The 20423-nt window shown below is 42.8% G+C and overlaps 1 protein-coding gene across 10 annotated transcripts in view; it reads right to left on the reverse strand.

Annotated features, from left to right (window-relative positions):
* Positions 1-228: 228 nt before the first annotated feature.
* Positions 229-20423, reverse strand: part of midn (midnolin) — a 30738-nt gene continuing 10543 nt past the window's right edge. For 4 of the 10 annotated variants that reach the window (XM_058760179.1, XM_058760177.1, XM_058760184.1 and 1 more), the window contains 9 exons: positions 19830-20061; positions 17751-17838; positions 17597-17659; positions 11315-11773; positions 10852-10999; positions 10444-10749; positions 10063-10164; positions 5505-5543; positions 229-3409 (listed from right to left, as the gene is read on the reverse strand). In XM_058760179.1, coding sequence (XP_058616162.1) covers positions 3147-3409; positions 5505-5543; positions 10063-10164; positions 10444-10749; positions 10852-10999; positions 11315-11773; positions 17597-17659; positions 17751-17838; positions 19830-20061 — 1700 coding nt within the window. In that variant the 3' untranslated portion in view covers positions 229-3146. The remainder of the gene's footprint in view (positions 3410-5504; positions 5544-10062; positions 10165-10443; positions 10750-10851; positions 11000-11314; positions 11774-17596; positions 17660-17750; positions 17839-19829; positions 20062-20423) is intronic. The other 6 variants (XM_058760183.1, XM_058760187.1, XM_058760178.1 and 3 more) reach the window with 5 other exon arrangements.

Here is a 20423-nt window from a genome sequence, read left to right on the forward strand (position 1 = left end):
ATTTTACCAAATATTTGTGTGCACAATGCATTTTTATGCTTATTAAGAGAATTGTGCTTTTAGCTTAAGAAGACACTAATGTCAAAACATGATATTTTTTGACACCTAGAGTAGCTGCTTATGTAGAGCGGCCCAAATCTCTCTCTTATGACAGTTTTTCATAGCAAGATATATAATATAACTGCACATGGGATAAAGTAAATAAGTCACACATACACACACAAAAAATATTTTTTCTTTCAATTTATTACCTAAAAAAAGAAAATGTCCTATCACAAGTCACACTGAAATGTATTGCTTAAGAAAAAAATATATTTAGATATTTTCCTTTTTTTTTTAACTTGATTATTTCCATTATATTCCACAAAAACAAAACAGGGCACAGCAACGCCCTTTTTCCGCCTTCCACCCACTTTAAAAAAAGCACAAAGAAATACATAATTCACAGTTACCATTTTGGTTTCATAAATTAATACAGTCACACATGTGCTACACCGGTCTATAGCTAGAACATTGTAAATTGTTTTTTTTTTTTCTTGACTCTTGTAATCAGTTTTCATTGGCTACAAGAAAGAACAGGCAACTTAAATGATGTGATCAGAACTTCAACAAACTATTGAAAATGCCCCCCGTTCCCTCCCTCCACCCTCATTCAATTACCCTATGCTAAAACTCAGATCATCTCCTATGCTTTTTTTCAATTTTCACTTTTTTTTTTTACTGTTTTACATATAGGTGAGGCACACACAGAGTATATTTCATACATATATAAAAATTAAATAATGATTTTCTTGGGGGAGAGGGAGAAATCGTCCATTGAAGTCATTATCTGAGAAGAAGGGAAGTGCATGTTGTCAACGTGTCCTTAAAGGACATCTCAATTGAGAGTTAGGGCACTTTGTTGCTATAGCACTACAGTTGAAACTTCCTTTTTTTTTTTCAATTAAATTTGTTGCTTCTTTGTAGGACAGCAGGGTTCAAGGGACGTAATCAAACAAACAACGGAACACACTGATGGAACCTGTTTGAACTCCAGGTCGTGACTTGTAACAATCAAACCATAAAACAGACAATATTCTACCAGAGCTCCTATAAATTGATAAAAACCTGCATAAATGCGAATAATTTGTTCAGATTTTTTCGTACACACAGAAGGGGCAAAACTTTAAGGCACTGAAGCCTTGACATAATAGAGCCTCCACCTCCTAAACACAAAAATTGCCCCCGAAAAATTGATGCGTTAACAAGAACACAGGACAAAAACAACAAAAACATCCCTATGTTGTCCACCACTCTGCAAGTGTTTCGATAATGAACGTTAAGGCCACTTGAACAGAAAAAAAGGAAAAGACAATGTTCCCCTTCAGGTAGGTAATCTCATTGCAAACTCAGTGAGTGCAACATCGATGTGGTTCAGGACATTTTGACGTTTATTTCCAAGTAGTCATTAGGGGCGAACGTCGGTTTCTAACATCCCTGTTAGTCCGCATCTGGACAAGGTCGCTGGGAGTGTTGGGGTTTGCTCTGAGGATGCCTTGAATGTTCCATTGTCCGTTAGTTAGTCCAGGAATGATCCATGTACAGTAGAATTCCAGTCCCGTTTTGGTTTGCGACTGATATGTAACATCACGTTCCTAATTCGAAAATCCCAAGTAGCTGGAGCAAATGTTTTTTGTTTTTTTTTCATTTTCATTTTCACAAATTCATGCTTGTTTATCTTTTCTTTTCAGCACCAGTATCTCAATATTGTTATTATTATTATTTTCTATAAAAAGGATCAGGATAATTCACACTTTTGCATGCAAAGAGAAGTCCCATATAGCAGCAGAACCGTCTGTCTGTGGAACGCCTGATAGAATATGTCAGTTCGTCTACGTATGAGGCACTATCAAGAGTGTGAAGGAGGGGGATATGCTCCGGTCTGGATGTTTACGTGGGAATCTGCAAAGAGGTCTGGCCAAACGGACAAATAAATACCGGTAGTCTTGTATCACAACTGTAAATGTTTGCTGGGATAAAACCATTGAATGGTGGTTTGTTTTAGTCAAATGCATAAATGAGAGATTCCACTTTGGCAGAGCAAGCCATTATAATGCACAATTGTAAACTATTCCTCTGGCACCCCACCACTCTCTCTATTATACACATTTAGACAGTAACAGGAGAGATACAGTGTGTATTTAAATGATTATATAACATCAGATTCATTTCACAGCTTGACTCGAGCCTTGCTGAGCAACTGCTGTTTTACGTTTGGTTGGTTTGTTTGTTTTCGCGGAGGTAAAAAAAGAAAAGTCACTTTATATATTCTAAAAACAACCGACTTCACAAGCCTCGTGTCTTCAATCACATCAGCGTATTTTCCTTTCGTTTCATGTTTTACTTTCCTACTTGAACCTCTGACTCTACACTGAGCTGTTGTTGAGAAAGCGTTTTTTGTATTTTTTTTAAAATATATTTATATACTAAACATGCACTGTGCCATCTCTTGGTTATGTTATGATATTGTCTATTTCAAATCACAGGTGTGTGTGCAAATGAACCCTCCTCGTCTACAAGATAAAAAACCTGAATGCTTTGTGGGTAATGCTACATATTTTGTTTCATAAATCACCATGATTCAAGAAAAACAGGACTTAAAAACAAAGAAGGTAACCCCCTTCAAATGATTCTTGAACTGTGAATGCCCATTTGTAATGAAAAAAGGAGGAAGTAGGATCAGTATCTGATTTTTGTTAGTTCATCGTGCCTGTATTTGGCCTGTATGGATCTTCCCCCTGGGGTGAAAAGAAAAACAAAAAAAGGAAAGAGAAAAACAAATCCCAACACCGATGACGTCTGCTATGCTCATTTGTGTTAACTTCTTGGACGTTCTGAGTCCAAATTCTGTCTGTTCATCAGTCCAATCCATATCCAAACATCGTCATTTAGAAATTTAGTCTATTCCAAGATCATAGTCTATCAAGGACGTAAGGTAAGTAAAAGTCTGTGAATCTTCCTTTGTGTAAAGTCTTTGTGGTCACAGGATAGATGAGGAGTGAAGCCTACGAGATTCTGTGCGTCGTCGGACACAGTCTTCGGAAATTCTCCTCTCTAAAATGTAAACCCCAGTCTTCCTTAATGAGGATGGCGCAACGGTTGCTGCTTCAGGCCATGATGAATTCTGATTTCATATCAGCTTTGACATCGGGCTTCCACACAGAGTCCTCAAAGTCTAGGTCCAGGGAGCCTTCACTAGACATACTGCTGTTACTGTTGCTCCGTCCAGCCTTGCGGTTGGGGAGCCAGTGGTACGGGGCACGGGAGTCTCGCCGGGCCTTCCTGCGCAGACGCTTCTGCTGCATGAGCAGCTGCAGTCGCTCTACTTTGCAGCGTGTGGCTCGGTTCTCTGTCTGACGCAGTCGGTCACCTGAGGAACCAAGAAGAAAAAGCAACAACAGGTAAGAGTCGAGTCTTGAATTTTTAGTTCAGGCTAACTGATACTGGTAGTTTAAGCTAGCTAAAGATGCTAAGAATGTGCAAAAATACATAGTTCGATAATCAAAGTTTCATAGGGTTTGCCTAAACAACTAGCTGACTTGAACGTAACAGGCTAAAACAGAATGCAGGTGTCTTGAGATGGATTATACACCATTTTTAAAATTGCAACACTTTTGGGAACATTTTGGGAACAGCCAAAGATGCGGCAGCGCTTTTAGAGGTAAGAAACTTGGGGGACTAGTTGACCACTGACTCATCCCTAGCTGGCACACCAAGGCTTCCTGGCAAAACTGGTTGACCAAGAAAGACTTGAAGGTTAAGATGTCTTGTGTGGACAGAATCTGCATTTGAGCATCCCATGCTAATGACTAGCATCCAAAACACAACATAAGGTGGTGACTATCTATGCTAGCCTTTTCAGCGGGGAAATGCTGGTGCAATACACATATTTGGTCTAGGACAGAATGACTCAGTGCTTTGGATCCCAACTGCTGATCCTGCTGAATGTTATCAAAGGCTGGGCGCTGGATAAATAAACTCAAGTCTGAGCGGTGACGCTGATGTTCTTAAAAAGGCATGCTGCGATTACCCCCACCTCATTGCTCTCTCTCTCTCTCTTTAAATCGGTACAGAAATAAGCACTCTCCACTGCTGTCTCATTTCAGAAGAGAACATCCCAGTATGTGGCAACAAGTCCTCTCTTCCCTTATCAGAAACGGTTCAAAATGTCTTTGCAGGCGTGCCCTTGAGATACGCAAAAGGGAAGAAGTGCGTTCTCACAAAGGAACCCACACTCCCGTGAGGAGACCAACGCCCACGCGTGCATGCGCACACGCAATCCCAAGCGATACGATCGCAACTTTGTTGTTTCTTTAACAGGAAGCAAATACCTTGCACTTTCTAATCTCACAAACAATGCTAGGATTTTAGCAGCTAATGCGCCAATTAAGGGGGAAAAACACGAGGGGGTTTTCCACTCCACAGCTCAACCCTAAACCTTTCATTTATAAATATATTCAAGAGAATGGAAGAGAAAAAGAAACCACAATCTATTAGCCAGCTCCATTAGGAACTATCCCAGAATTAAATAATGAAATAGCCGGCTAGAATGTCAATAATCCCGAGCATAGACTATCTTTCATCGCGTGTGCTCCACCACACATACACACACAGCAACAGCAGCAGTAGCTTTTAACATGGATCGATGGCAAATTAAAAAGACCTATTGATTAAACCTTAGCTCTAGCGCAGCAATCCATCTCCAGGCGAGGACACTGCTATTGGCTTTCAATAGAAAATGCAAGCGAATGGAAATTGTAAGCGAAGTAAGTCGGGCCCTTTTTTCCCCCCTTTCTTTTCCTGGCCTGAGCTCATTGAACGAGTAATCACCCACCCAACCCCCCAATACCAAGACTCCCACCCCCATACGCACACACAGTTCACCCCTCCCCAATGCCTCTGGAGAGAAAGACAGACAAGGAGGTAGAGAGGTAGAGAGAGAGAGAGAGACATGCTCTGGAATTCCATCCAGAATGCAATAGAAAAAGAGAGCAGATGGATATTCTCCTTCGCTAATCAATTTCATCCACCTCTCCATATCAAAATGAAATCGGGATTTCGTGTGGGCTCAATTTCCCCCTTTACTTAATACCTTTCCATGGTGGGCGGGTTTGAGCCGTCTAGGAAGGATTTGCGCTATAAATGTAAGTGGTAGTTTTAATCATTTGGATATTCGTAGAGAAGGAACAGGCTGTACAAACATCAACAGCAGAGATCTGCCAAACAGTTCCTTCCTAACCTGGTTAGACAAATGAGATTTGGGGCTTGCTCTGGCATTTTAGCATGATTAGAGAGGTTCTGGTCTAATAGGACTTTATGGGTTATGAAGGTCTTTGTTTGACTGCACAAGCTCGACAGATACAATATTCAGCAAGGGTCTCTACGCTAATGCTTTTCTCCTTCATCTGCCCTCTCAAAGAGTCTCCCTGCAACTCTAGGCCTCAAAAGTAGGGCAGCCACCTCACCTTGCAGCCTGTCAGCTCTTCTGTGCATACCAACTGGAGCTGGTGGGAAAAAAAAAAAAAAAAAAATTAGCTACATGAGGCTGTGGTGCCCCAAGGGACCGAACTACAGAAATCTGGGAGAAAAAGAGCAGAGGAGCTCATTAACAGCACTGGGCACGGCATGCCACTGTCAAGGTATTGTATGAAGCTCACAATGGTCTCAAAGACATTAAGGCAGACCCTTGGCTACTAAGCCAAGTTCCTTTTTGTTCTTTGTGAGAATCTGTGGCCCTTTCCCACACAGTCACCCTTCCAAACAGATCCACGGACACTGTAAAAACACATCACTGCTACTTTGGCACGGCTTGGGGGCTGTGCTGCAAGGAAAAACAAACTTAACCTGAATGTTTCGAACAACCCCCGCATCATTATCGGGATAAACATGGCTGCCTGAGGGGGAGACTCAATGCACCCGTTTAGAGGGTTATTATTAGGCTATGGCGTGGCTGGCCGGCCTAAAGCCATCCCAACAGATCCGCCTGGGTTGTCGTGAGTGGAAAAAGAGTGAACGGCTGTGGTGGGGGGCTGGGATACACCAGGAACAAAGGCAGAACAAGCAGTGCAAAAGCTCTCCCTTCTCTGTCCCTTGCTTCTAAGACCCCTCCCTGCGCTAAGGTTTGGACACATACACATACGGGGGGGTGGGTGGACACGAACAGAGTGTTATTTTGCTGCCAGCGATGATTGCAAGTGAACATCATGGACAGAAAAAGCCCCTCCCCCCTGCATTCGCCCTCTCTACCCTTCCCTTCCTCCCCTCGTCCTCCTTCGCCCCTACGCCAATGATGCATTGTCTCAGAGCGAGCCGTGTGTGCTGCAGTGTCCTCGCCGCACACTCGACATTCTCAGGCCTGCGGCTCAAATTAGGGGGGTTGGGGCAAAAAAGGCTTGTGACGAGCTGCCCGAGCCTCAGGGGAAAGGAGTGGGGGGAGGAAAGGACAAAACAACTCCAGCCCCGCCTCCTGCCGCACAGCTGTTCAGGCCCGCACATGAGATATACACCTGGCCTTCCTTTCTAACCCCCTCCCCCAGCCCCCGCATCCACCCACGCCCCTCCTCCTCAATACGGCCTCATGACGGAGGCCTCGGAGGAACATAGAAAAAGAGAGAAAGAGGCAAATGAGAACAAGCCACAGAGGGTGGAAGAGATTACACACAAAAAATCCCCATGGAATCTAAAAAGTAGCAGCGTACTGGTGAACAAAAGATGGGATGTTGCACTCGGCTCATGCTTTTTGAAGGGAGTGAGCTGATGTATGAGAATGTATTGATTCCCGCATAGAGGAAGAAAGATTCAGTCACGTGAGGGGGAAAATGGAAAGGAGAAGGATTAAGAATGAGGAGAGAGAGGGAGGGAGGATTTTTACCCAATCGATGAGGCTGTTGGCCTGTCTGTAGGTATTAGGTCAGTTGAGCAGGGTTTTGGGTAAACATTAAGCCCAACCCAATGTGTCGGCCCACACTACAGTGATCAGGCAGTCTCTGCAAGCTTCCCTTTTGCCATTGATCCATTAAAGATCAGCTTAATTAACACTTGTCTTTGACTTGTTTGTTTGTTTGCCTTGATAAGTCCTGTGATCTTTTCGAGTCTGGGTGCTGCAATCACTCTGCATCAAGGGGAGATGTCTTGGCAGTGGAGGAGGAAGTCACACAGAAATATGTCTCAGAGTGTCAGACATCAGACTTTAGCATCTAATACTTATTTTTCATCCAGATCCATTAATTTACCAAAAATTATATTTAAAATGCAATTCACATGTACAGTAAGTTATATACACCTTTTCTATGATGAGCATGTTTTTCATTTTGATATTAAAATGTATTCCGATATTTTTTTTTTTTGGAGGCATACAAGTAAAAAATGTCAAAAAAGAAAAAAACTGTCCCAAACTATCCTGATATCAAAATACAAAAGTTTTTTTTTTTTTTTTTATATATTTCAGATTTTTAATAATAATAAAATAATAGTACTTATTAATAATATTGATACTTCCTAGAAATAAAAATTTTATTAAATATGGCAACAAAATTACTTAACTGCTTATTAATTTGAAAAACATTTGCCCACAAAATGTAATTCATGTAGTGTGACCAACATGCAGAAAACAAATAAGTAAATTGCCATTAAATTAAAACTTGAATAGATAGATAGATAGATAGATAGATAGATAGATAGATAGATACATAGATAGATAGATAGATAGATAGATAGATAGATAGATAGATAGATAGATAGGAGTACATTCTTAAGAACGTGACACGTGTGTTTTAAAATAGATAAAAAAAAAAAAAAGATTTTCTTTATTGTGGGCACTCCTTAACACATTTATAGCATTTGCTCTGTCGAACCAAAACCCCTCAGGATCTTCTAACAGAGTGACTTGCTTTGCTCCCCAACAAAACACACTTTTATAGTTCTCAAGCCTCTGTAATTCTCCTGTTTAGATGTACTCTGTGATCAGTAGGTGCTCCTGTTCTATAAGCCAGCTGTAGCAAACTCCCAAAGAGCTGGGATAGACGCCAGTGTTGCCTCTGGGTTGGGAGGAGCTCAGAGTGGGTGCACAGGACAGGCATTGTGTTCAGCCATCTGCACCCCTAGCAAGAACTAAACCAGGGGAGCGGTCAAACCCTGACATCTCCATTGCTTTTCTGATACGATGGCATCAATGACCCTGCAGGGAGCTGTGGTCTCAAATGACCACAATTTGCATACTAGGAGCAATAAAAGGCATCGGATATGATGAGCAGCTAAGGAAAGTCGGCCTGGGGGGTTTCTTACACGCTTGTTGGCAGTGAGCAAGGAGGGGGAATGAATTATTTAACCCCCGGTCTAGCTGGGCAGGTCTGAGCACCGTAGTGCCATGGTGAGAGCCCTGGGGCACTTGATCAAGCAATCTGCACAGAAGCAAAACTGTCTCTTTTGGGTTAGGAAAAGAACTTGGCAGTGTTTAAGCACCAGGGAGGCCAGGACAAAGAGGACTGAGATCTTGACATTTCACATCGCCGCAGTATGTACACAGCAGCCAGGAGCGTTTGCTTTCGGTTGGATTAAATGATTGAGGGAAGGAATTTGAGCACCCTTCCTTGTTCTTTCTTTCTCACTCTGCTAAAATACAGCTCCACCCTGACGCTCTTGCACAGCCCAAACTAAACTAACCTGAGCTGACAGATGTTGCAGAATGTTGAGGGGCGAAAGCATTCCTGCACTATTCTCCCTCTCCCAGTTTAAGACCCGTTTTGTCCCCCCTTTCCTCCCTTCATTTAGTGCAGTGGCCAGGCAATACCACATCTAAAGGCCATCCCTAAGTTTTACCCTACAGGCTTTCATTCTTTCTCTTCATCTACAAAAGGCAAGGCTGATGTACTACTGCAGTATTAAAGCACACTAGGGCAAACAAAGGGGTTGGCTGCAGTGGGCAAAGGGGGCTAAGAGACCCCGATGAGCACAGGAATTTTAGTCAAGAATGGCGACCCTCTTCGTACCCTCAGCTCTCCATCCCCCATCTCCTCCGCAAATACTGACTACAATCTGTCAAAGCCAAAAGTCTAGAAGAATCCAAGAACAGTGTGCATAGATGGATGTCTAAACAAGTGTGGTGGGGATATCGAGTTCGTTTGGTCTGCAATCACATCAAGTAGACAGCTGCTAAAAGTATGTGACATTTCAAAGGGGTCATGAAAGTCACTGAGGTGTCTGTCCCATGTAGGCAAGTTGGTCACCAGGTGCCAAAGCATATAAGTCTTAAAGAGCTCAAGAGTATTATCTAGCGATCTCACACTAAATCTTGCCCTACACCATGGGTTCACAAACATGTTGACAAGTAAGGTGGTTTTGTCCAGAAAATAGCCACAGCACCCTTCCCTTTTCTCCATCTTGCCCAAGAGGAAGCGCCAATTAATCAGTGGGCAGTCGCTGGCCGGATATAAACAACAATTTTATGAATGGACTCTTGGTATTTCCCCTCCGCCTCCTCTTGCTGACTTTCAAACACAATGAGCATTCTCTTGGAGCTCATATTTCTTGCGTAAATCTCTATTTAAAGGCTGCTAGGAAAACAAGTGTCCATTGACTAGCCCTGGCCTTGACTGCTGGGATCGTTTTTGCAGACAAGCAAGAGTGGAACCAATAGGATGGCCTATTTACTTTCAATGTGGGGGAAGTATAAAGACCAATGATGGAGCATTATGCAAGCGGAAGAGGGGTTATCACACAGGAAAAGTATGTATCGCCTCAAAAACGTGTAGGATTCCCTACCCTTTGTGAAAATCGAGTGACCGAAGTTATTCCACCCCAGTAGTTGATGATATGTTTTCATATTGTACGGCGTTAGCTTGGTATGCTTTTAATCTAGTCTAGATTGATAACAGGCCTGCGCTTTGAACAGCGCTAGGATGATATTTCTTCATTATCTTTGTACTCTCCAACAGTGGTGTTTCATGACAGAGCAGTTCAATTTCCTCCTCAGCGCTGAAGCGAGCTGCCCCAGATAATCAGTTTTTACCAGACAGAGCGGGGTACCTGCCACACGTCTGTGAGTGCTATCTCGCTTCGTTATCTCTCTCGCTCTGGCTCTCTGCCTCTTTCCTCTTGGTAACAGAGTAGTCCACCCCCATTCTTTGCCTTTCAGAGGAAAGAGGACACCGTCAGCACAGAGACAAAGCCAGACATGCTGTGGCTGCTGGAGCATGACTACCAGGGCCTGAAAGAACAAGCCTAGTTCTTCCTCCCCCTCTCTAACATCTTCACTTTTCCTATCCTTGCAGCCTTGTCTTGGACCTTCTGAAACTACATAAACACTACCTTGGATATGAATCTTGAATCTCTGGGCTAGATCCTAAACACTACTGGCTATAGTAAATGCATCTCTGCATAATTTCTGACAAATGTAATAAAACTTACCAGGAGGCTTGCACATGCGGATCTGACTCTGGCACTGCACCAGTGGGTGGAGGGTAGGTTGGGGCTCAGAGGGCACTGTAGTAGGCAAGCTGCTTAGTCCGGGGGTGTAGGGAGGTGAAGGCGGTGGCGATGGTGTTGGTGAGCTGGGGCTGGTGCACTGGGTCTGGTAACGGAGCTGCGTGAGCGACGGTGGCATGCCCTGGTAATGCCGGGTGGCACTTAAAAGGTCATTCAAGATTTGAAGGATGGTGCCTATGTCTCGCCTGGGACGTCCAGTGCTGTCCTGACAGTTGGGATGCAAAGTGCCTTAGGAAAGAAAACAAACAATATAGAAATTAGACATAAATTACAGATATAAAACTGTTGTATATGGAGTCGTCAAACATTAAACTTATTGAGAAGTTGTACCTGAAAATGTCCCAGAAAAGACTCCAGGAGCATGGTTCACAAAACTTTCGATGATTGCCCCTGGCTTGCGGGATCGCGAGGGAGTGTTACAATTGCCAGACGTCTTTGCTGGGCAGTTGGCCTGTGCAAGATATGGGCCAGTGGTCAACTGCAAGTATAGTTTTCACATCTTACTAATCTAATTGGTAAATGTAATTTATCAAGTAAAGCGAAGCAAACGCACACCTTATGAGGTGCAAGTTGAAGAAAAAAATATAAATAAATTGGAGAACAACTGCACACTCACTTAAGCACATTTATTAACCAACGTTTCGGCTAGTACCTTGAAAAAGGCTACTAGCCGAAACGTTGGTTAATAAATGTGCTTAAGTGAGTGTGCAGCTGTTCTCCAATTTAAATGTAATTTATCATCATTATTATACAGACTTACTTATTGGATAAGGTAGGACAAACAGTGACTAACCTCTGGACAGGGAGCTGCAGGGCTAGGGCTGCTTGGAGAGGTGGGACAGGCCGAAGATGGCTGCTGGGAGTGAAGAAAACTTCCAGGGAGTTGAGAGGGGTGCGGTGGAGGGCTACAGTGCCCTGAGGCTGAGGTGGGGTACATGGGAGGAACGGATGGGATAGAGGGGGAAGGTAGGAAGGCCGCTGGGTTAGATGGGAGCGTTGTGTTTGGATGATGAGGATGTGGGTGATGTGGGTGAGGGTTGTGTGAAACCCTTGCCATCCCAGAGGCAGAGCCTGAAGCTGGATGAGACTGTCCTGTCGTGCCCTCTGAACTCCCACGTGATATGAGATGCCTATGCTGTAACTGTGGGCCGCCCGAGTGCTGCGCTGCCAACTGCAGTTGGACAAACATCATATGATCGCCTACTCGCAGAGCCAGGGTTAAAGGAGACCGGCCAGACAGGAAGTCACTGACCTGTGAACAGGAAATGAAGAGGGGGTGGCTTTAGTAATTCCCTTTGCACTGCTCTAAACTGGAAAAGAATTTGGCAACATGACAGTATGCCTTTTTATGAATAAGCAGAAGTATACAAAAGGCACACACACAAAACACTCTAACATTCAGCACACCCACGAAACGCTAACTTCTGTCTGGCCCCAGGCCTGAAAAATCAGCCATAGAAACAGGATGCAGACCCACTCGCCACACAGTCACATAATAGCTAATTGTTTGAAAGGCTGGACCGGAAAGGCCTGCCCAATTTAGGAGTACCCAGAATGGAAGTTGAGCCAAGGGGCTCTCCGACCCCTGGAAAACAAGGCGAGAAATGCAGAATGCTTGTCTTGACTTTGCTCTCCAAACACTTAAAACAACCTTTGCCTTGTTCGATTTCAACCCTGAGACTGTCTTTATTGCATCTGCCACATTCTGAGGATGTTTTAACTGTAGCTTTGATAACAATAAATGTGTAAACATACAGTATGACTATAATGCACAAGCATAGAAGAATTAAATGTACCAGAAAAAAACAATGAAAGCCATGAAGATGCTCTCAGGAGATCTATTCAGCTTCCGAGTGTGCTTGTGTTGGCTGACCTGTTAACCTTCCCCAGAGTGAGGGTGGATCCCACCCCTGAATGACAGCTGTCTTGCAAGTTGATTTGCATCTAATGCTCAATTCAGATTCCAACAAAAGGTCTCTATAATTACTCGGTTACCATTAGCATATAGCGGAGCAACTCTGTAATAGAATAAAGGCTTTGAATATCTGAAGCAAGCAGGACACTGAACATCCAAGCACTAATAATTAAAATTATTTGGGCCTGCAAATCGTCAAGTAAAGCGTGCCAGACCTCACATTAGCCTTGCAGATCAGTCATCAAGACCAAGCATCTTACTGACTCACTCAAAGCCCAGACTCATCCCACATAATGAGAGAGTGCGTGAACCCCCACAAACCAGTAAAAGTGCCTCTGAAAGGCGAGGACGTGGTCTGCAGAGACATTCCCCACAGCAGCCGTCAGTTTGAGTCACACAGACCTTTGTCAATACATCGGTCAGCCTACACTCTTCTAGTGTAATAACCGAATGACCACAAAGACAAAGACGCAGTGGGTTTACGGATCCGCAGTCTTCACTTACACAGCATCTTAGGAATGTGTGTGCAAGTATACATTGTACAATGTTTCTGTGTTGTTTAAGAGTTCTTGACTTGACTGGAAAAACAAAGATATATTAACAGACCATTTTGGAGTCTTGGTGCTTGTGGAAGAAAGCCCATATTTAGTTACCCTCAGAAATCCGCTTTTAATAAAGAGTTTCAGAAGACTTGTGGCCAGAAATTCCACACTTCACCTAGCACAGTTATATAGAATCTGTCAGGTGCATGGAGCCTGAAGTGTCAACATGTAGTCTATATCACCTAAAATGAATAAGGTACTCAAAAGAGACTGCAAGTGTGCATTTGCACAGGTTTCTTTGTTCTTAAGGCCACTGACTCACTCTCTCATCAAGGCACACAGATCAAGTTCTATAACAGAGCGCTCTTGACACTGGCTTGGAAAATCTTTTGAAGCCAGAAGCCTACCTTTCTTCAGTCACTACATAAAAAAATGAATAAACTAGAGGTCATATTCTCTACAAAACAGCCCCACGTGGAATGAACAGGCACAGAAAGTTTTCCGCAGAACTGGAACGGCAATAATTCAACATTTTTTGCAGCTATTTTTATGTATACAACATTTAGGATAATATGCTATCAATAAGAATGAAGTACAATGCAAATTCATTGCAAATAGAGTAATGCGTCCATTCTGTCTATTCAGTCTGCAACTTTCATTCTAAAATCAGTGCCGAAAATGTGGAAATCTGCCGATTTTGTTTGGGCCAATTTAAAGGCAGATACGTACATCTATGGCAACAAAGTTGCCATGTTGAAGAACTATATACTTGGCTAAGCCAACATTGGTTCACCTGCAACAGACTAGTGCTACTCTTCCTTTATCTTTACACTTCGTCCATTTTGATTTGTTGGGGAGGCATTTTGCTCTGCAGTGGGCTGCAGTTGCTATGCAGTGAAGAGCGAGTGAAGGAGAGAGAAAGAAAACATGATAAGGGGAGACAGGGGAGGAGGGCTGGGGGAGAAACATTGTAGAGAGAGAGAGAGAGGGTGGAGGGGTGTGAGGATGCCAGTAGATGCTGATGAAATATTCAGTGAGAGTACGCCTCTAGCTCCTTCCGTTTTTTTTCCTCCCTTCCAACTCTATAGCTGACAGTTTTATTTATTGGGGTCCCTGCGGTTCAAGGAACTCATTTGCAGGCGGTTTCTTCTGTAACACAGGAGATGCGGGGCAAGAGCTTGGAACAGCACCAGACTGACGTTCACCCACAGCCTGAAGACACCCATCTTTGAGGGGTCAAGTAAAGAAAACAGGTTCTTTTGATACAAAGCATAACTAAAAGTCTACTGGTCACCTATCAAAGGCCCCAGCAAACACGGAAAGTTCAAAACCAGCTTATTAACCCTCACCATCGACTGGTGGGTTTTGAACGCACTAGGGGGCCATCAATATGGTCCTCGCAAAGGGGAATGAAGGGTGTGGATGCAATAACAAGCTCCTTTACAATAATCAATGACTTGCATCTTTCCTCAAACCCTGAAGAAAAGACTACCTTCAAAGATCTCACTCGAGGGGTTTGACCTACTAAAGGTCTACAAGAGATTGTATGGTGAGGATTCAGTGGGTAAAGACTAAATTCGATCAGTCAGAACTTGCAAGGAGCCTCTTTCCATCATGTCTGTTGACCAAAACCGAATACTTAATGGGACAGTTCATCCAAAAATGAAGACGTTGTCATCATTAATGTCATTCCAAACCTATATGACTTCTTTCTTCTTCTGTGGAGAACAAAAGGTGATACGTTTTTTTTTCCATACAACGGAGTCTAATTTTTTTTTTTTTTTTTTTTTTTTTTACACAGAATAAGGAAAGTTCACACAGGTTCAGAAGGAAATTAAGCAAATGATGACACCATTTTCAAGTTTGTTCCTGCCGTGTCCACTCTTCCTCATTCTTTGAGCTCCGAGTGACCATCAAAGATATGCACCGTGAAAGTGCAACACTCTTTTCCTCAGATGACTGCACCAATTAGTCTGGGTAGGTGAGAGACTGAGTCAAAACAGACGTGTCGCACTTGCAGCCAACAGGATTCAAAATATCTACAATCATGGGACTCAGCATTAATTAATGAAAACACATGTAGGGAAATGTAACAGAATAAATTTTTTTTTTTTTTTAAAAACACTAAGAAGAACAAGTATAAGGAACAGTGCTAAAAAAAGAAACGGCTCAGTACAGAAGAGGAGTTTGACCCTAATTAAAAAAGCTGGTGGCTTGGCTAATGAGAAGTTCTCCATAGCCCCCCCCCCCTCCTTCCTTTTCAGTTCAGTCACGAAACCGAGCACTTCAATCACAAATGCGGATGGGAAACAGGAACAGTCACGAATCCGAGTGATTGCCCATGTCAACATAGTCCCTCTTGGATTGGGAGTGCTCTCCGTGCAAACACACATAGGCATGGGCCTGATCGCTGATCAGAGAAACGCAAACTAATCTCTCCTCCCATGTGCCAGCTGTTCCCACAACACGCCAAGACCCGCGTTTTCGATTTCAAATATTTGCAAAATCAAAAAAATTCATTTTAGAAATGGCACAAAAGCCATCGGCATCCTGTGGAGCCTTGCCACTCAGCATGACGTGTGATCCCACCGCTTCTATTTTCGTCCTCAATCTATACCTGGGATTCTGACTCATCACTGTCCTTCCCGGTAATCACAGACCCTCGTCAAGGGTGACGTCACTATGGCCATCTCTCAGACTCGGTTACTCTCCTTCCCTTGCTCCCTCTGGTAAGGGGGTAGGGTGGGTGGAAATGACAAGGGGGTGACTGAGAGGTGACTCGCTCTATATTGTTGGATCCCATTATTTGCATCTGTCCATTTCCAGACACAATGACAGGCACCCCGGCCCCATTCTAAAGTGGGTAGGTGGGTGTCTGGAGGGTGGAGAGTTATGACAGGAAAACATCTCTAGTGTGTAGCACTGAGACTAAGGAAAAGGCCCTTGCTTGCTGAAACAAACCGCTATGTTATCCCCCAAGGACAAAGCGAGCAATCTACCTGCCTTTAGAGGCGGGTTAGAACAAAAACCGCTAATTAACAAACTCTGTCGCCTGAAGAATCAGACACCAGTCATTATTTCTACTTGATGGGCAGAGTTACCAGCAACAAAGTGGCGTTTTAGTGTTCAAGAGGACAGCTGATCTATCAAGTGGAGTGCAGAAACTGGGCTATATTTTCCCTTGGAACTAAGAAACTCCTTGATGTCATTTCATTCTTCCTCTTTAACGGCGGAGAGGGTAAAACTGGAGACTATGGAGAGACACGCGAAACCACAGCAGCTTTAAATTATAGGCCAGAAAAAGCTGTTAGGCCAGAGTAACAAGGGAAAAATGCCATTCCAATAATTGCAAGCCTTCCCTTTCCATAAAACATTCTGGTTACGAGGAGTCTGAGATAGCTCTTTCCCTGGAAGCAAGCGCCATAGCTCTTGGAATTCTGCTATGTTTATGTGGTTGTCCACTGTAACTCCAAATCCAACCTTATCTAGCAAGACGAGTAGGTCTCGTTGAGCGCAGATCACTTTCTACATTCGCTGTGGCTGCACGATTGTGTTGACTAATTTCAATTCTGAAAGAATGAAATGTCTCGTATTTGACTATGTTACTGACTCAGTTCATGCCTCTGACCATGAAGCTACAAAAAGGACACAAATGATGACTAAAAATGACGATTTCTAAAAAGAGGCCGTTTCGTAAGCGGCCAGATGAGTTAGCTGCCTACAAATAGTACATTAGAACAGAGAAAAAGCACAAGTAACGTTTGCATGGCATTGCAAAAGGTTTTTTGATGAGAAAGGCCAAACGCAGTCACTCTTCACAGGTTGAAAAGCTTTTGAACAGAAACAGGAGACACTGCAGCTGCCGGGAGAAGGCGTATTGAACGATAAGAGCGGTGCCCTCCCCTGTCTACCCTTCCCCCTCGTACGCACACAACTACACTCCTCTGTCGTCATTACAGATAGGCGCTTTCCTCTCCTACACAAATGCACACTCGTATCACTCACACACAAACAGAATAACACAGGATTTCCCAAAATATCAGCAAGAAGATGCAGACTAATTTCGTGCACATACACGAAGTGTATTTAAAATATATTTTTGTCAATATCCAGCAACTGATTTGCAATTTAAAAATGTGAACAATAAGTTAAATGAGTGAAAATAACTAATAGCTAAGGTTTAACCATTAGCTAGAAATAAAAATACGAATTAGAATGTGTGAAAATGTGAAATAGTAGTTGCAGAGTTTCTTGCACATGAAAGGTGGCATCTCAATGAAGTGGCTTCTAGGTGGGGTTTGCCTCGGCTCACAGATGTTGCCTAGAAACTGGAAGGTGCTTCTTAAAATATGCGTAGTAAGTATGTGGAGGTCCTCAAGTTAAAAGCTTAGGAGGGCATCATCTGCATCCCATTACCCTACGTGTCAGTGCAACATCTTGCCAAGGAGAGAGTTCAAAAACCTACAAATGATCCTTTAAAAAAAAAAAGAAGAGCCAACTGCGGGTGTTCACTCTTGCCCTGGCAATTAGGTTAAGTGTACGCACAACTGTCCAATGTAATGGGCCACTGTGTAATTCAAACATCTACTGGGATGACCTTATTAGAGTGAAACCTTACCTGTGTTTCCGTCAAGCTCTCCAGCGCCTGCATTACTGACTGCTCAGGTCTTGATGCTTGAGACTTTGAGAAGAGAGAAAAGACAGGGTAAATATGTGTGACAAAAAGAGTTGGCGAAGTACAGCACATGTAATGAAGCTCATGCTATTTTTACCATTAGGCCTGCTTCAACTGTTGGAACCAGCGTTAACTTGCTCCCATCCGTTATTCCCAAATCTTGAAGTTTTCCTGAACTCAGGCGTCTAGAAAAAACAAGGAGATGTTAGACTTCAAACCTCAAGATGTGAAAATTTCCAAAACAGATCCGTTTCGCGACTTACTGCCAAATACAAAAGATATTTTGAAGAATGTTGCAACATTGGAGCTCATTGAATTTCATTGTATGGATTAAAAAAAAAATAAAAAAAAAGACACTTTCCAAACTATCTTCTTTTTTGTTCCACAGAAGAAGGTCTTAAAGGTTTGGAATGACACAAGGGTGAGTAAATGATGAAAAAAAATCTTCATTTTTGAGTGAACTTTCTCTTTAAATTATACACAAAACCACCATTGGCCCAGTTATGATGTATGTTTTCTTCTTATTTTTTTAAATTCTAGACATACATATTTAGACAAGTATATGAAACAAAGTAAAACAATTCTAGGCTACTACGTTTGTAGCCTATACCAGCAGACCAAAAAGCCACAGCATATGTAAATCAGCATCTTTATTCCAAAAACACCCCCGCATGAATGCCAATGTTTCAAACACACAGTCTAAATGTATTTTTAACCCACAAATCTCTTAAAAATATCTGTCCTAGTGGCATAAATGTGTACACATGTGCTCAGGCTAAATGTCACCACCTCCTGCCGAACAAAGGGACTGAGCACTTGGCCTGGAGGCAGCTAAACCAAACAGAAGAGATTAAGCGACTCTCTTCGTTTTAAAAGGATGATGTAATTTGGTGGTGATTACTTGTGAGGGCTTTTCAATCGGCCTAATTCAAAGCACAAACAATGCAACTGTTAGGGTCATTTGCAAGTGACAAAAGAGCTTCTCTCTCACCTCCCAGCTCCACCACCCAAGTGCAATTGTTAAGCAATGTGCAAACTGCACTGAAACTAACATTGCCTCTTTTTCTCTTAATGTTCGCTCAGAATATTTTAACACCGCAGTGCGAGTCCCACTAGGAATGCTTTATTCCCAGACATCCAGTTTAAAATGACAATTACTAACGCCGTGCATATTCTAATCAAGCAAAGCAACCAGTTTAATCACGAGATTAGGAAATTCTATTTATATGCATGCACTGCTGTCAGTTGCGCACACCTTTGGGTCCTTTATAAGCCGTTAAACTGACATTGCTTGCATAATGTTTTGAACTAGTTGTACAGTTTCAGGTGCGACGCAGGTTTCTACACCTTGCACATGGCCTATATTAAACTGACTTCCACAGCACACTGTCAACAGCATAGATCACTTTCACTTCTCTATTGAAGAGGCTGTGGACTGCCACAGCAAAAATATCATGGTAGACATTGTAACATGAACTTCAATGTTGTTATGTATTAAAAACATGACCTGGGGCTCCATGATGCAGGTGTCTATGGCAAGCCATTAAAATATGTATTCACTCACATGTATATTTTGTACTAGATGCTGACTACCTTTCTTTGTCACTTGACTACTATCTATTCAGTTAGTCAGCAACTGCTCATTCCTTGCATACTAATGCTTACTGTTTTGCTAGTAGTCAAAATATCCTAATATTAATAACCAGAACAGATAATAGTGACTATATCATTGGTTCAAAACAACTAAACAATCTACAACCTAATGAAGAATTAAACTGGAATAGTTACTAGTAACTACTAGTCAGAAGTGAATAGTAATATATATACATATATATATATAAAATAGAACATTATTCCTTAACTAGTCTCTGTTTCAGTAATGACAACTAAGTGATTTATTGAATAGATGCTAATCGTATGTAATATTTTCTCATTTATATTTTTCGTGAAATGGAAGATACACTAGTCCCTACTGGATTAAGTACTATTAATAAAAACAAGAACTCGTAACATAAAAATATAAGCCAGCTAGTTAAATGTTAAAACAGCTTGCCATAGGTGGCTTAAACTCTCCATTCGGAAGGCCAGCCAAAACCCACCTTCTGACCTGCTCTTAACCACTGTTAAAAATAACTAACCGTGCAGTCTAACAGTAACACATCAGACTACTACTCACGTTTCTTTGTGTAGCAGAGCGAGTCTTTCTTTGGGTACTTTCAGTCTTTGAGAGAGTCTTCGCTTTAGCCCTTCCACGGTCTCTTCTGCGGGAAGGGAGAGCTCAAAGCGTGTGCCGGTGGTGGAGTGGATGTACAAATTCATGGGGGGCTCGCCGGAGACGCTCTCGCAGGACGGCGCAGCTCCGCGACTGCTGCAGCTCCGGGCGCTCGGATGCTGGTCCATTCGATAGCCTACGATAGAGGAGACAGGGTCGATGGAAGCGGAGGGATAGGGCTGGATCTCTCTATCTGTAAAAGCTCTTGGAAAATATTCCCAATGATTATTCCCGTTTTGGCGATCGATCCTGCGGTGATCCTATAATAGCTTCTTTTACAGCAGTATTGAATTCTATCTTTCCGACAGTGCATTAAAATGCATATTCTGTAACTGTAGTCCTTTGTCGTTGACAGTGTACTGCAAAACCAGCGCGACTTTTTTTTTTTTTTTTTTTTTAAAGCGCAGCCCTCATCGCGAAGAGAAACTCCAGTGAAACACGCATAATAATGCCCGTTGTTTCACCGTATCTCGCTTCCACTGTGCTGCTTTGGCCACA

The sequence above is a fragment of the Onychostoma macrolepis genome, chromosome 22 (genome assembly GCF_012432095.1).
Source record: "Onychostoma macrolepis isolate SWU-2019 chromosome 22, ASM1243209v1, whole genome shotgun sequence".
In the NCBI taxonomy this organism is placed as follows: Eukaryota; Metazoa; Chordata; class Actinopteri; order Cypriniformes; family Cyprinidae; genus Onychostoma; species Onychostoma macrolepis.